Consider the following 16,655-nt stretch of genomic DNA (forward strand, 5'->3'; position numbering starts at 1 on the left):
GGCGACAAGGTGCCAACACCAGTCCAGGGATTTGGATGTGCCTTCTCCGGCCAGGTTTTGGGGGACAGTCACCCACTTAAGGCACTTGGGGGTACTTCCATGGGACTGGCCACCGTGAAGGCAATGACAGGCCCCGGGATCTGCAGTCATCTTCAAGGAACCCGCACGAGGTGGGGTACCTGCAGAGGAACGTTCAGCGTTCCAGGGGCACCGTCATGGGTCTGCGACGTCATCACGTGCCGGAGGGGCTGTCACGTGCCGGAACTCCGTCACGTGCGTCATGTGCGGGAGACGTAGGCGCGGCGTTCGGGGGTCGTGTGAGCCGTCCCTGCTGCCGCTAGCGGACGCCTCAGGGGCCTCATGGCCGCATCGTTGTCCTGCCTCAGCGCTGGGCCTGCAGCCTCGAGGCCCTCGGGCCTAAGCTGCCACCTCCTGCTGCTGCTGCTGCAGCTGAACTCCGGTGAGGCGGCGCCTGCTCTGCGCCGCTCCCGTTCTGGGTCCTTCTTCCCCGACGCCACCACCCCCCACAAAACCCACACTCGAGGCCAGGACAGGCCCCGCGGCACCCACCCGCAGCCCCTTCTCCTCTGCTACCCCTCGGGGCATCTCCCAGGGCGGTTCTGGGGATACCAGACTCCCGCGCTCTCAGCTTCCGCCCTCAGACCCGCCAGCCCTGTAGCCTCCTGGGGCCTTGTGGTGCGGGGGGCACCCCTGTGTTTCTTCCTGGAGGCGAGGATGTCGCGGCTGAGACCCGAACCACGCTCTTGACGGCATCCTCAGGCCTCTCACCCTCTACACTCCCAGCCCAGCCTCGCTCATCTTCCCACGCAGCAGGGCACTGCTGAAGACCCCGCTCCAGGCAGGCGGTCCGGGCCAAACTCATGGTCTCCGAACACTTAAACGAATGTTCCTCACCTCACTTGCTTCCTAGACCCTCAGCTCCTACCGAGGGTGCCTCACTAGCAGTGGCTTCCTTCCCTCAGGAAACGAATGCCCTCAGGTGCTGTCCCCTTGACTCCCTCAGCCCGGGGGTCCCTCCAAACCTGACAACTCAGTGCCACCCGCTCCCCTTTCCTTAAGAATCAGAGACAGGCCTCCTGTTCAAGGTCAGCCTGCTCACCCCTGCTCTGGACTCTGGGCCTTTCCTGTGCTCTCATCGATCTCTATCCTCTCCCTTTCTATTTGCTGTGTTTCTTCACCCTTCTCTTCCCCTCACTGCCACATTTCTCAAAATAAGTTTTCACTTCATGTTTCCTTCAGGTGCTTCCTCACTTCTTACTTAAACTTTAGCCCATTCCTGGCATGTCTCTGTCCTAACATCCCTAACCTTTCTGCTCCTCCCTCTTTTTTCATTTTCTCTAGTCCCTTGGCTTCTCTCAGGCCATGCCTCCTAATTCTCCTCTACCTCAGGGTGACTCCCTTGCCCTTCTGTGTCCCTCCCAGGCCACCCATGCTCTGTTCATCCCTGACGTAGTGGTGTTCCCTAAGATGCTGTCTGGGTTCCTTCTTCACTGCTCCCTGGGTGAACTCACTTGCTCTGGGCATTGAGCTGCCATGTATGTGATGCTGCCTCACAAAACAAAGTGCATGGATGTGCAGCCACTTACTGGACATCTGTACCTGGATGACCTAGAACCATCTCAACTCCTTGGGTTCCAAAGTTGAGGCCCTCTTCTTCCTGTAAACTGGGTTCTCTTACTCAGTGGATAGTAGTCACTCTTCTCTAAAATCAGAAACTGGGGGGTCATCCTAGACTCAGCCTTCTCCCTCAGTCCCACATCCAGCTCACCAAGTCTGTTCTCACTGCCACTTCTTCATTCAGCCCTCATTTCTTGCCTGGGCTCTGCAGAGCCTACGGTGGGATCTTACTGCGTTCAGTCTTATGACCTTCCTATCTGTTCTCCATACTGCCTTCACAATACAAGTCCGACCATGTCAAACCTCCACTGGCCTCCCTTCTCCCAGAGTGTCTCACTCAGGCTTCTTGGCCTGGCTTATGAAGGCACTTGTGATTGACCCCTGACTTCCTTCCCCTGGCATCATTTCTTGTCATCATGGGCCTTGCCCTTTATCCTCTGGAGTCTCCAGCTTACACCATGGTGTTTCTTTCATAAAGAATGTCGTTGTCATTTTTCATTTCTGTTTTACCTTCTCATCTTTAAGATCTGGCACAATAACCCCTCTTCCTAGAAGCCTCCCTCTCCACCACTTCTTCTGGGCTTACCTGACACCTGTGGCCTTGTCCCCGCATTGATCGCACATGAGTGATTGTGTGTTTACTTATGTCTCCTCTGCTGGGCAACCTGCTCCTCAAGGGCAAATACAGGATGTATCTGTCTGATACACCTCTGTACCCACCCGCTCCCTTCCCCCAGCCCCCTGGCCTTGGGCTCCAGGCTGGGAACAGAGTGGGAGGTGGGGAAATATTTGGTGAATGAATGAATTAACTAATTAATGAAGAATGCACCTCTTCACTGTCACCCTGTTACAACCTCTTACTTCATCTCTGTCCCCCTTTCTCCTCCAGGTTACAAAGGAGACAACACCAAACCAGGTGGGTAAGGTGAGCCCCTGCTTCAAGAAAACCTTGGATCCTGGGAGGGTATGTTCTGAAGAGGGTCACAGAGATAATGTTTCTGGGTCTATATCTAAATGGCCTGCCTTCTAAAGAACAGCCTGTGCTGTTCAGGACGTACAGACTCAACAGTGCACATTAAAAGAGTATTTGGGCCTCCTGTGGGAATGCAGAACCTCTTCAAGTTCAACCCAGGCTGCATCCCATCAGGGAACATGTCCAGGTAGCTGATGCAGATCCTTTTCCACACAGAAACATTTTGAGCTCTAAACTGTTCATTTGCAAATGGAGCCTCTTGGGCCCTGTGGCAGTGTCTGCAGAGCCTGGCTCTTCTGGGGTCTTCCTGTCTTTTTCCTTAGACCTCAGGGGTGGAGGGTTGGGTTGCTCCTGCTTGTTTGCAGGCTTCCTTTGTCACAGGTGCACCCTAATTTGTTATGGATTGTTTGGTTGAGTAAGTTAGTTATTTCTGCTTGTGTCCATGCCCCACCCCTATTCCCCCTCTTCACCCTTCTCCCAGCCTTTCTTGTGTATTTGATGTGTATCTTTCCGTTTGTGTGTGTTTTTATAAAAATACATATTGTGGTTTTGTGTGCATGTATTTCTAACTTAGGCAAATAGTATGTTCTCTAGATCTCTTTCTGTTTCCTCCTCTTTTCATTCAGTCCCATTTAAAAAAACATTTTATTTGGAAATAATTTTAAACTTACAAAAAAGTGCAAAAATAGTACAAGGAACACGCACACACACAAAATTTTTTTCAGAATCAGTTGAGGGTAACATACAGCATGGCTCTTTATCTCTAAATACTCTGGTGTGTGTTTTCTAAGAATATTCTCTTAGATAACCACAGTACAAGTTATCAGTTTAAAAAATTTACATTGGTAGCATATTTTAATCTATTGCCCATATTCCAATTGAGTCAGCCCTCTGCATTCCTACCAGCAGTTTGTGAAGGTGTATATATTGCTACAGACCTCCCACCCCTTGGCATGATCCAGCTTTTACATTTTTTTTTTTTTTTTTTTTTTGTGGTACGCGGGCCTCTCACTGTTGTGGCCTCTCCCGTTGCGGAGCACAGGCTCCGGATGCGCAGGCTCAGCAGCCATGGCTCACGGGCCCAGCCGCTCCGCGGCATATGGGATCCTCCCAGACCGGGGCACGAACCCGTATCCCCTGCATCGGCAGGCGGACTCTCAACCACTGCGCCACCAGGGAGGCCCAGCTTTTACATTTTTGCCTATCTAATAGACAAAAAAATGACTTCTTAGTTTAATTGACATTTTTCTCATTACTAATGAGTTTGAGCATGTCTCAATGTGCTGTTGGCTTCTTGAGTTTCCTCTTCTAATAAATTGACTGTCTTTATCCTTTGCATATTGTCTGTTCTTTTTTCTTGTTGATTTCCTGGACTTCCTTGTATATTCCTAATAAAAAGTCTTATATTGATTTTAGATATTGCAAATATTACCTCCTAATCTGTCATCTGATGGTTAACTTTGTTCCTGGGGTCAAAAATCCTTGATTTTGATGTAATCAAGTTAATCAGTTTAATACTTTATGGATTGTGGTTTGAGGTTTTGTTTAAAGAGTCCTTTCCCATCCCATGCCACATGGTTAGCTGTTAACTTTACGGTTTTACCTTTCACATTTAGGTCTTCAAGTACTACTAGAGAGGAATCCAGTTTTGTTTTTCTTATTTCTTTTATAGTGAGCGAGTTTTCCCAGCACCATCTACTCAACAATCCATCCTTTACTCACTGATTGTGGTGGCTCCTTTATTTACGTTAAGTTCCTGTATTCCCTGAAACAATCTCAAGCTCTCTATTCCTTTTTTTTTTTTTTGGTCCACTTGTCTGTCCTTGTCAATACCACACTGTTTTTGTCACTATGGCTTTGATGTGTGCCTTACTATCTGCTAGGACAAGTGTCCCTTCTTTGCTCTGCTTTGTCAAAGATGGAACTATTTATGGACCTTTGTTTTTCTATTTCAATTTTAGAGTAAGTTTATCAAATTTCTTAAAAATTCTAACTGGGTAAGTGACTTTATAGATTAATTTTGGGAAAAATTACATCTGAAATATTTAGTTATTCTATTTAAAAGCAATGGCTCTTTCTCCATTTATGCCAGTCATTTTCAGTGTCCTTTATTAGAGTTTAAAATGTATTACTGCAAAAATCTTGCTTAGTGTTGGATACTTTAATTCCAAGGTATTTTATAATTTTTAGCTATAAACTGTATCTTATTTTGAATATAGTTGTGCTATACTCAGGTTGGTTGGCATAGAGAAATATTATTGATTTTAAAAGTCAGTTACTGAAGTATTATATACATACACAAAAAAAGTGCACAAATTATGTGTCCAGCTCAAGAAATTATCACACAGTGAACGCACCTGTGCAGTCTCCACCGAGGTCAGAAAGTAGAGCAGTACTAGCACCCAGAAGCTCTCTTATGTCCTCCCAGTTACTTCCTTTGTCCTCCTCCCACAAAGTATCATTATTCCTGGCTTCAGAAAGTATAATTTTTTTGGCCTGTTTCTTTTTTTTTTTTTTTTGCGGTACGCGGGCTTCTCACTGTTGTGACCTCTCCCGTTGCGGAGCACAGGCTCCGGACATGCAGGCTCAGTGGCCATGGCTCACGGGCCCAGCCGCTCCGCGGCATGTGGGATCTTCCCGGACTGGGGCACGAACCCGTGTGCCCTGCATCGGCAGGCGGACTCTCAACCACTGCGGCACCAGGGGAGCCCTGGCCTGTTTCTTAATGTTATATGATGTTTGCTGTAGGTTTGTGGCATATAGTTTGTATAAATAAGTATTTTCTTTCTGTTCCCAGTTTGCTAAGTAAGAGTGTTTTGTTTTTTAGTCGTAAATCTGTGTTGAATTTTTCAAATGCCTTTTTCTGTGTCTATTGAGAAAAGCACAGTTCTTTTAGAGAAAAAGAACTGTTTATGTGGGGAATACACAGAGAGCGCTTCCAATTGTGGGACCACCCTTGTACCCCAGGACAATCTCTACATGATCATGGTGCATTATTTTAAAAAATATAATATTGGCTAATATTTTATTTACAATTTCTGCATCTGTGTTCATATTCATGCAGTCATACAACTTGATTGTTGGAACTACTTGCAAACTGATAGTGTGTAAGTTGTTACACAGAGTGGGAGGCCTCTGTTGGCTCCATGCTGGGACTTTTTCTTGAATGGTCTATGTAAAGACTTCTGACATAGAAGCCTGGAGCTTTTCTTGGCTCTGAGTAGTGTGGGGACAGAGGCCTTCTGCATCTAAGAGATGCAGAAAGCTTTATAGCCTTTCAGGAACGTGGCCTAGGGACTTAACCTGACACAAGAGAATACATTTCCTGTCCTGGGGCTCCTTCTATGCTCCTCCCTTGTTTTGAGGTTCTGTGCTGTTTGCTCCCTGTGTGTCTCAGTATCTCTCTCCTCCTCCTGTCATGTCTCTGTGTTTCTGTCTTGATGCTTTTTATCTCTGTCATTGTCATTTTCTGTCAGCTCAGTGCCTTTGGGCAGGCCACTGCTCTTCTCTCACCTTCATTCTCCCCTTCTTTGAAATGGAAGCAAGTCCCCAAGTTTACAGCCTCATGCAAATTACCCTGGAGGGCATCTTGGTCACAGTCATTCTTATCCTCCTCTATGCGGCCACTGTATCTCCCTGTCATGCTTGTTCCTGAAGCTTGTGGCAAACCCTGGTGGCCGAAGAATTTGGATGTGACAAGCCATTGGCCCTGGGAGGTGAGCCTCCGAGTGGAAAATGAGCATGTGTGTGGAGGGGCCCTCATTGATCTCGACTGGGTGGTGACTGCTGCCCACTGCATCCAAGGGTGAGTGTGGCCCACGGAGACCCAGGGCTGCAGCGGGCCCAGCCTAGACTCCTCATTTCCTCTATGAAACAACGTGGCAGTGGGGGACGTGGGGCGGAGTGGGAAGGGATGTCCAGAACAGGGAAGAGTCATGCTCATGATCTCACAGAGGCTGGGGACTGAGCTTGGGCAGGAGCCCCAAGCAACAAAGACTATATCCTGACCAGGGCAACAGCATACACCCTGTATACACCCCACCCCTCACACACATTAGAACATGCGTGCATGCTAATAGCTGCACACTCGAATACACAGCACATAGACCAGGCCACTTGAATCAGCTTGACTGATGAATGAGGAGGCAGTCATATCTCTGACTCTGAGGGCCCCCTGGCTGGATGAGCAAGATGGAGTGAGCAGGGCAAATGAGGCAGGACTTCTGCTAAGGGGAACGTCCTTGGCGGAGGTAGGAGCATAGTGTTGCTTGATAACCTGACATCTACCAGGTGGGGCTCTGTGTCTCCTGTAGCACAAAAGAGTATTCAGTGATTCTCGGTACCTCCAAGCTGAAGCCCACGGACTCCACGAGGGCCCTCTTGATCCCTGTGAGGGACATCATTATGCACCCCAAGTACTGGGGCCGGAACTTCATCACGAGTGATATTGCCCTCCTCCAGCTTCACACTCCTGTCGTCGTCAGCAAGTACGTGCAGCCCATCTGCCTCCCGGAGCCCAACTACAACCTGAAGGTTGGGACGCAATGCTGGGTGACTGGCTGGGGCCAGGTTAAACAGCGCTTCTCAGGTGAGGAGAATGGGGTCGGGGGTGACGTGTGGTACCCCAGAGGGTACACTCCTTTCCTCTGGGGCCTCTCCTGCTGAGCCCCCTCATGGTGCCTCTCAGGAAGCTTGTGGCTGTTACCTCTGGCCCCTGGTTCTTTGGATGTGTTAGGATTGCTCCTCACATGGGAACTGTTGCCGTGGTTTACACCATTGCATTTGCTATGGGCACTTCATTTAGTCCTAGGAAAACCTGATCATTTGCCTCTTACGGAAGCTCAGAGTCAGGGATTCATAAATTCACTCACTCACTGATTTGTTCACCTGAGAAACTTCGATGTTCAGGCATCTGCCACACGCCAAACCCTTGTCACTGGTAATGCATGCCCTGCCTCTAGGGAACTCATAACTGAGTATGGGTGGAAGCATAGATTAACAAGGAAAGAGGCAAAGACTTTGTCAGGTGATCTTGAGAGCAAGTCGGGAGGGATCTGGGATGATCTCTGGCAGAGAGTCTGCCTGAGATGCCTGAAGGAAGAGCGAATGTCAACCAGGTGGCAGAGGGCACAGCCAGTATAGAGCTCAGAGGCTGGAGAGAAGCAGCATGGGGGTGGGGTCTCAATTTCTGAGTGGTTGCATTGAAACTTGGATTGTAGCCTGCTTGGTTCAGGAGCAAAAGATTCCCAGAGAAAGGGATCCTGAAATAGAGCCTTAGAGGGCAAGGTGCTTGCCCGACATGGTCCACACCACAGGGGGAAGGGCCAGGTGAAGGAGGGCATGGAGGTGTGAAGGGGTGTGGCTGAATCTTGAGGATGGAGGTGACAAGACCCTGGGAATAGGCAGGGCTGAGTAGAGTGAGGAATCAGTTCTCACCCCACTGGACTCCTCCACAGCCAACTCCACGCTGACCCCAGAGTTGCGGGAGGCCGAGGTGTTTATCATGGACAACAAGATGTGTGACCGGATTTACCGCAAGAAGTCCCTCATCCCCCGCGTTGTCCCCCTTGTCCTGGGGGACATGATCTGTGCCACCAATTATGGAGAAAACTTGTGCTATGTGAGTTTCTGGGAAGTTCTGGCAGCTCTCCTTCGGTTGGGATGACCCCAGGTAGGGGGCATTTCCCCAGGGAGAGGTTTGCTTGGCCTCCCTCTTTGTCATCATCATCAGGTAGTGCCCTGCTCCCATCTTCCTTCCCCGTGACTTTGATTTTGCCTGATATTCTGGGATGGGATCCCCAACTGAGGAGTGAAGGAGGGCTCCAGGTAGTGAGATCCTCAAGGAATGAAAGAAGCTTCCAAGCAGAACTCAGAGGGTGGGCATTCTGGGTCCCCCAATCCCTTGCATCCCAGCTGGGTCCAGAGACTCCATCACTCCTCTCTCTTTGCCTAGGGGGACTCTGGGGGTCCGTTGGCTTGTGAAGTCGAGGGCAGATGGATTCTTGCTGGGGTGTTGTCCTGGGAAAAGGCCTGCGCCCAAGTACGTAATCCAGGCGTGTACACTCATATCACCAAATACAGCAAATGGATCAAGAAGCAAATAAGCAATGGGGTTCTCTCAGTCCCCTGCACCTCCTCCTGGCTCCTACTCCTGTCCTGGCTGCTGCAGCCCCAGATGGGCCCCTGATCTCCCTTCTCCTTTCTTCTCCATGCTTTGCCTTTGCCAAATGGGGCCAGATCAAGGTTAGACCAAGGTCATGGGTCTGTATTCAACAAGGGTCAAAGTGGGGAAAGAGTGGCCCCTGGGAGACTGGGTCCTTCTTTGACCTCCTAGTGGGGAGGATGTGGTGGATGACTAGGCCTTGAGTGACCAGGAGAAGGGAAGTGCGGCCTAGAAGGGCTTTGGAATTGGGGACCAGGATAGCAGGGATTAATTAAATCTGTGCAAACATGAGCTGGCTCTGTTCTCTTTTCTGGGTGGCCCTGGGAGTTGGGGGTTGGTGCGTGGGTAAGGCCTCCTGGAATTAATTCTGCTGGGAGGCTCCCCAGAGTGGGGACTGATGGTTTTTGCTATATCACTTGTGCTGGGGCTTTGGGAAAGGGCCTGGGCCTGAGGCATCAGTTTCCTCAACTGTAAATTGGGCATGCTGTAAGAGAGCAGTTGAGACATGCACTGTAGGTGACAGTAGGAAGGACCCACATACTGTGCTCCAAAATCAGGTTTTTTTTTTTAAAAAAAATGGCATTAAAAAAAAAAAACTGATTACAAAAGTTCCCCTCCTACTTTTTTTTTTTTTTTTTTTTTTTTGCGGTACGCAGGCCTCTCACTGTTGTGGCCTCTCCCGTTGCGGAGCACAGGCTCCGGACGCGCAGGCTCAGCGGCCATAGCCCACGGGCCCAGCCGCTCCGCAGCATGTGGGATCTTCCCGGACCGGGGCACGAACCCGTGTCCCCTGCATCGGCAGGCGGACTCTCAACCACTGCGCCACCAGGGAAGCCCCCCTCCTACATTTTTTAAAAATTTAAAACAATTAAAAGCAATGTCTGAATTTTTGTTGTGATTTACCAAAAAAATTCAGAAATACATGTAAAGATTCTCCCTTGCTCATTCACCCCCACCACTAATGCTGCTCCCCTCCCCAGAAGTAATCATTGTTAGCATCCTTAAATAAAATATCTTTATGGTTTTTTAAATAAATAGAATCTTATATATGTATTATTAATAACCTACATTAAAAAAAAAACTATATGGGGGCTTCCCTGGTGGCGCAGTGGTTGAGAGTCCGCCTGCCGATGCAGGGGACACGGGTTCGTACCCCGGTCCGGGAAGATCCCACATGCCGCAGAGCGGCTGGGCCCGTGAACCATGGCTGCTGGGCCTGCGTGTCCGGAGCCTGTGCTCTGCAACGGGAGAGGCCACAACAGTGAGAGGCCCATGTACTGCAAAAAAAAAAACAAAAACAAAAAACAAAAAAAAACCCTATATGCCTTGAAAACCTATGTCAGTACCTAGAGCTAGTCATAATTTTACATTATTGCATGTGTACCGTGTGGATGTAATGTATGTTATTTAACCAGCACCAGGTTTTATGCTGTTTCTGACTTGTCAGCATTGTGACAGTGCTGCCATGAGCATATTGCTGCGTGCTCAGGGGTGGGGTGGGGGAGAGCACAGTCTGAAGCATTTCTGCAGCGGTCTTCCTAGGAGTGGACTCGGGAGGACCATCACAGTAGACACAAATTTAGTAATTTTGGATGAATATAATTTACTCCTCGCAAAAGCTGAACCACTATACATTCACACCTACAGTATACAAGAATGAATGCTTCTTTTTGCTAAAAATGGATATTATTAATCTTCAAAAATTTTGCCCATCTAGTGGTAGAAAGTTATATCATTGCTGTTTTAATTTGCATTTTCTTGATTGGAAAAATGTCTTTTCATGTGTTTATTGAAAAAAAGGTATACCTTTTCACTAGTAAATCCTCCGTTCATATGCTTATTTTAGAAATTAGGTTGTTTATCTTTTTCTCATGGAAGGTCTTTATCTTTTCTGAATATTAAGCTTTTGTCAATTATTTTATAAATACTTTCTCCAGTTGTTGCCACTTATCTTTTACAAATATGTGGAATATATGGGTAATTTTCCTGTAAAGACTTTAAAAATTATTATTGAATGAAGTCAGTCAGTGTTTACTTTCTTTTTTTTTTTTTTTTTTTGCGTTATGTGGGCCTCTCACTGTTGTGGCCTCTCCCGTTGCGGAGCACAGGCTCCGGACGCACAGGCCCAGCGGCCATGGCTCACGGGCCCAGCCACTCCGCGGCATGTGGGATCTTCCCAGACCGGGGCACGAACCCGTGTCCCCTGCATCGGCAGGCGGACTCTCAACCGCTGCGCCACCAGGGAAGCCCCAGTGTTTACTTTCTTTATGGATTTTGTGGCTTGCTTAACTTGGCCTTCTCCATCTCCAGATTATAAAACTATCTTCACATATTTCTTTTAATATTTTGATAAATTTATTTTTTATGTGTAGCTGTAATCCTTTTGAAATTTCTGTTATGTATAGTGTGAGTCAGGCGCTAACTCTGTTTTCAACTGGAGAGCCAACTCGGTTGACATTATTTCTTGTAGAGTCCATCCTTTCCTGCTGATTTGAATGTCCACATTTATAATAACGAAATCCTAATATATTTGTGGGTGTGGTTTTGAAACCTTTATTATTTCCCACTAATCTGTTTGTCTGTCCCTGGGCTAGTGCTGTACTGTTTCAATCAGCTTCATGTTATGTTTTGTTAAATGGTAGCAAAAGCTCTCCTTCTTCTTTAAAAAAAAAATTGCCTAATCTACAGAGTTTGCCTTCCATATAAACCTTAGAATCAGTTTGTTGGTTTTCACTAAAAATGTTATTGATATTTTAACTGAAATTAAATACACAAAATATTTGGGGAGAACTGTCATTTTTACAGTGTTGAGTTCCTAACCAGGAATATGGTATATGTCTCCATTCATTCAGCTCTTCTATTCATGGATGTCTGGAAAACCATTGAGTTTATTTCTAAGTAGTTTACAAATTTTGATTATGTCTGTTATGGGTGGTATCTTTTCCCATTACACCTTTTCTAATTCCGCATATTAGGTATTTTAAAGCTGTTGATGGATTTAAAAAAAAAACAGTGATCTTGATTCCTGGTCGTCTTGCAAAACTGTGTATTAAATTCAGTAGTTTTTCAGTTGATTCTCTTGGCTTATTTTGGGGTAATCACATCACCTATAATGGTGACAGCTCCCTCTTGTCCTTTTTGAAAGTCACACCGTTTATTTCTTTTGCTATCTCATTGCTGGAGACTCCAGCACAATATGAAATAGTAGCAATAATGGTGAGGGTACATGTGCTGACCCTGACTTCATTCTTTCATTCATTCCCCAGATACTTGGAATTTCCTCTGTGTCAGGCACTGTTTTGGGCCCAGGTGACACAGTTGTGAACTGTTAAGATGATTATTCTTATTTAATTTGTGTACTTAGTGAAACACATGACTAGATCTCTGGTAGATTTCTTAGGTAAATCCTGTAATACACTCTGGATTAAATTTCTACCGTTTTGTTTAGAATTTTTGTTCCAATATTGGATTGGCCTACAATTTTCCTTTCTGTTCCACCCTTGGTGCCATTGCTATGCTAGCATCTTAAAACATGTTGAGGAGCTTTCTAGTCTTTTCCTGTGCCCTAGAGCAGTTTATATAACACCAACATTATCTGTTCCTTACGTTTGGTAGATTGTGCACATAAAACTTATTAGGCCTGATGCCTTTTTTTTTTTTTTAATTTTATTTATTTATTTATTCATTCATTCATTCATTCCTTCATTTATTTATGGCTGTGTTGGCTCTTCGTTTCTGTGCGAGGGCTTTCTCTAGTTGCGACAAGTGGGGGCCACTCCTCATCGCGGTGCGCGGGCCTCTCACTATCGTGGCCTCTCTTGTTGCGGAGCACAGGCTCCAGACGCGCAGGCTCAGTAATTGTGGCTCACGGGGCTAGTTGCTCCGCGGCATGTGGGATCTTCCCAGACCAGGGCTCGAACTCGTGTCCCCTGCATTGGCAGGCAGATTTTCAACCACTGCGCCACCAGGGAAGCCCCCTGATGCCTTTTTTAGGGGACAAATCTTTGCCTATTTAAAAAAAAAAACTTGCATAGTTATTAGCTTAGTTGGGTTTCCCACCTCTTTTTGCATTAATTTTAGTAAAACAAATCAATTTAGCTTAGATTTAAAAATTTTAAACTGATACGTAAAATTTGAACCTATGGCTCCTTTCCTATTTTTAATATTATTTACATGTGTACTCTTTCACTTTTCTTAATTATTAAAGATTAAAATTGTCAAATTTTTGTCTATTTCATGGTATTTTCCAAAAAAACACCTGGTGTACTGTTACTGGTTAGCTTTATGGTATCCATCCTTCCCTCATATTACTACAGGTCCTAGTCATTAGTCCACACTGTCTGCCATGTTGCTCATCATCTTCAGGGAGAAGCTGTCATACTCCCAGCTCCCAAGTGGGTGGCTCATTGGCTTGATCTAATTAGCATAGTCCAGTGCCCGGCCACCTGACCCCAGTTAGGTTATCCCAATAAGCATAAGGTATGGTTAGAGGAGAGAAATGCATACTGTCTCTCCTTATTTATTTATTTATTTGTTTGTTTGTTTGTTTGTTTGTTTATTTTTGGCTGCGTTGGGTCCTCGTTGTTGCACGCGGGCTTTCTTTAGTTGTGGTGAGCGGGGGCTACTCTTCCTTGTGGTGCACGGGCTTCTCATTGTGGTGGCTTCTCTTGTTGCAGAACGTGAACTCTAGGCACACAGGCTCAGTAGTTGTGGCACATGGGCTTAGTTGCTCCGCGGCATGTGGGAGTCTTCCCGGACCAGGGCTCGAACCCGTGTCCCCCTGCATTGGCAGGCGGATTCTTAACCACTGTACCACCAGGTAAGTCCCCATACTGTCTCTCTTAATGTGGATGAGGAGGCAGAAGGATGCTGGCAACCATTTTTCAATAAGGGGATCAACTCAGAATGAAGCCACCATCACTGAAGAGAGGAGACAGAAATTTTAAGCCTGTCTGAGTGGAAGTTTCTCTTAACTTGTCAACTCCTAAATGGTACAAACTACCTTTTGATTTTAGTGATCAAATATGCTTCTTTTTGTTTATTTTATTTCTTGAAAGTTCTTTTAGCTTTAGTAATTCAATCTTCTCCTTTGGGGAGATTTACTTTATTGTTCTTTTTCTAACTTCTTGAGTAGTATGCTTAGTTCATTATTATAGACTTTTTTCATTTCTAATATTTTCACTAATTCCATAAAATTTCCTGTGAGTCTCACTTTGGCCGCATTTCACAGGATTTTATATGTACTGACCTCATTGCCATTCATTCTATATTGTTTTTTATTTCACACTGTATTTCTTACTTAACCCAAGAGTACTATATGGGTGTTATTTAATCTCCTGACGGATAGTTTGGGAGAGGGACAGGGGCTTCTCTTTTTTCTCTATTAAAAATTATATCAATATGGATTTAATTATTTCCACATTCTGGAATGTATTGAGGTTTTCTTTGTGCCTAGTATTTGGTCAGTTTTATTGAATATTTCATGTGCGTTTGAAGTAAAAGAGTGTGTTTTGAAACAGAGTTCTAGCTATAACTGACTGGATCAGGCTTGTTGATTGGGTTATTCAAATCCTCTCAACACTTCAAATATTTTATATCTATAAATCTGCTGATTTCTGAGCGGTTTATCATGAGAATTCAGAGTTTGTCTATTTCTTCCTGCAGTTCTAACAATTCTTGCTTCATGTTTGAAAGCTGTGTTGTTAGGAGTGCAAGGTTCATGCCTGCTGCACCATCTTGACGGGTTATACCCTATCAGTGTAAAATATGCCCGTTGTCCTATTTAATATTATTTCTTTTTATAAAGATCCAGATCATAGAGTTCATTCCTAACTCTGCTGTACTAATTGATTAGGGTATAATTTTATATTTTGTACATGTTTCTTACAGATTTTCCTTGGGGTTATTTTGTACCTTTTACGGTTTCTTGCTTTGAACATTTAATTCATTAATTTTCATTCTTTGTTATTCAATAATAAATACCTTTAAGGTTATAGATTTGCCTTGAACACACTCAAAAAGTTTTTTCAATGCATTGCTCTAATTATTAGTATTTTCTAAATAGTTTATAGAATGTTTTTATTTCCTTGAAATAAGTTAACCAACTTTATTTTTAAAATTTTCAAGTCATTTGTTTTATTTCACTTACTCATTCTTATTAAATCTTTGTTTCATTGCATCATGGTAAAAAACGTGGCCCAAACTAGTTCCACTTTTAGGGAAGTTATTGTGGTTTTCTTTTTTTTTTTACAACTTTATTGGAGTATAATTGCTTCACAATGGTGTATTAGTTTCTGCTTAGTAGTCTAGTGTGCAGTTGATTTTTATAGATGTTCAATCCCTCAAAGATAGACAAAGCTGGAGAAGACTCTCCCACTGCAAGTGAGGTTTTTCTATTTCTCATGTGTCACTGTTTGATGTTGTTATTGATGAACAACTTTAATGTTACATAGTCATTATAATTTTTATCTTTTTTCAACAGAAAGTAATTTTATTTTTCTGTTTTGTCCTGAATTACATCTTTAGAGGTTAATATTGTCATTTCTATTTTTGCTTACATATACTTAATATATTTTTGACCATCTTTTACTTTCAACTGCTTCATATCACTTTGTTTTAGGTGAGTCTCTATTGAGTAGCATGTGAGTGGGTTTTTTTCTACCCAATATAAGAATCTCTGACTTGTAAAAGTAGAGGTTTTTCTTTGTATTCACATTGGCAGTGATAACGGATATGCTTGGTCTTTATTCAATTATCTTGGTTTTATTGGTTGATCATTCCCCCGCAAAGCATTACTTTCCACAAAGGCAGAAGAGTAGAGAGAATTTTGCTTCTCTGGATTTTCTTTCTTCTCTCCCTCCCTCTTTCTCCCTCTTTCCCCCAGAGGAAATCTTATTGTGGGAAATCTGATTTTCTACCATGTATCCCTAAAAATAGTTTGTGCTGCCTGTTTTTGAATTTCATGCAATATGTACCATTTGGTGTCTGAATTCTTTCACTCAGCAATATGTTTTATGAGATTCCCATGTCGCTACATGTAGTGGTCTGTTCTCATTGCTCAAGTATTCCATGCATTCATCCTGCCTTTGATGGCAGCTGGGTAGTTTCTAGTTGGGGCTCTACCCAACAGTGCTGCTGCCAACAGTCTCATGTGTCTTTCCTCCTGCATACATGCATGATGTTTCTAGGGCTCACAACCAGGAGTGGAACTGCAGGTTGTGAGGTAGGCACATTTTCTGCTTTGCTAAATGATTCCAAAGTTTTCCACAGTGCTGGCCCCAGTCCATCTCCACTAGCAGTGTAATGAGCAGCAATCTCATTACCCATGATCTTGACAACACTTGACAACGGGGTGGAGCTGAAGTGAGCTGTCCTCATGGACAGTTCCTCAGGGGATTCTTGGGGTGGGGACTTCAATGGAGTGGTGGGGAGGGGTCCCAAAATGTCATTTATTCTGCTGATTCATGAAGACCCAGGCTTGCAAGCTGCTTCCTCTCAGGAATTCACCTCCCAGGCCCAAAACACCTGGCCTCTACCCATGAGCTGTTCTCTTAAAAATGTAGAGTGGGAAAAAGGAAAACTTCAGTTCCAGCTCAATTAATCACAGCAGAAACTAGCTGTCCCCCTCTCAGAGCCTCAGTTTCCATACCTCCGGGGGAGCCATGAGAAGGGCTTCATAACGGAACTTGAACTGGGTACTGGGAGTGCCTCACAGGCCAGGCACTAGGCACTGTCACGAGCCAGATACCTGGCGCTATCACAGACTTAGGGTTAGGGATACAGGGGCCCTGTCAAGGCCAAGGCTGAGCCCAGGAGGCACTGTCTCGGGCCAGACAGCATGTGCTGTCACAGGCTCAGGGCAAGGCATCAGCAGCACCATTC

The 16,655-nt window shown here is 45.2% G+C and overlaps 1 protein-coding gene across 1 annotated transcript; it reads left to right on the plus strand.

Moving 5' to 3' along the window:
- Positions 1–360: 360 nt before the first annotated feature.
- LOC307059819 (serine protease 45-like) lies at positions 361–8,798 on the plus strand (the record flags this gene model as incomplete). Its single annotated transcript, XM_079714054.1, has 7 exons — positions 361–696; positions 1,444–1,522; positions 2,528–2,554; positions 6,269–6,416; positions 6,925–7,199; positions 8,068–8,231; positions 8,565–8,798. 7 exons carry the CDS (start codon positions 361–363, stop codon positions 8,796–8,798), a joined length of 1,263 nt encoding a protein of 420 aa, XP_079570180.1.
- Positions 8,799–16,655: the final 7,857 nt, after the last annotated feature.

This window comes from Hyperoodon ampullatus (assembly GCF_949752795.1).
Source record: "Hyperoodon ampullatus genome assembly, chromosome: 10".
NCBI lineage: Eukaryota > Metazoa > Chordata > Mammalia > Artiodactyla > Ziphiidae > Hyperoodon > Hyperoodon ampullatus.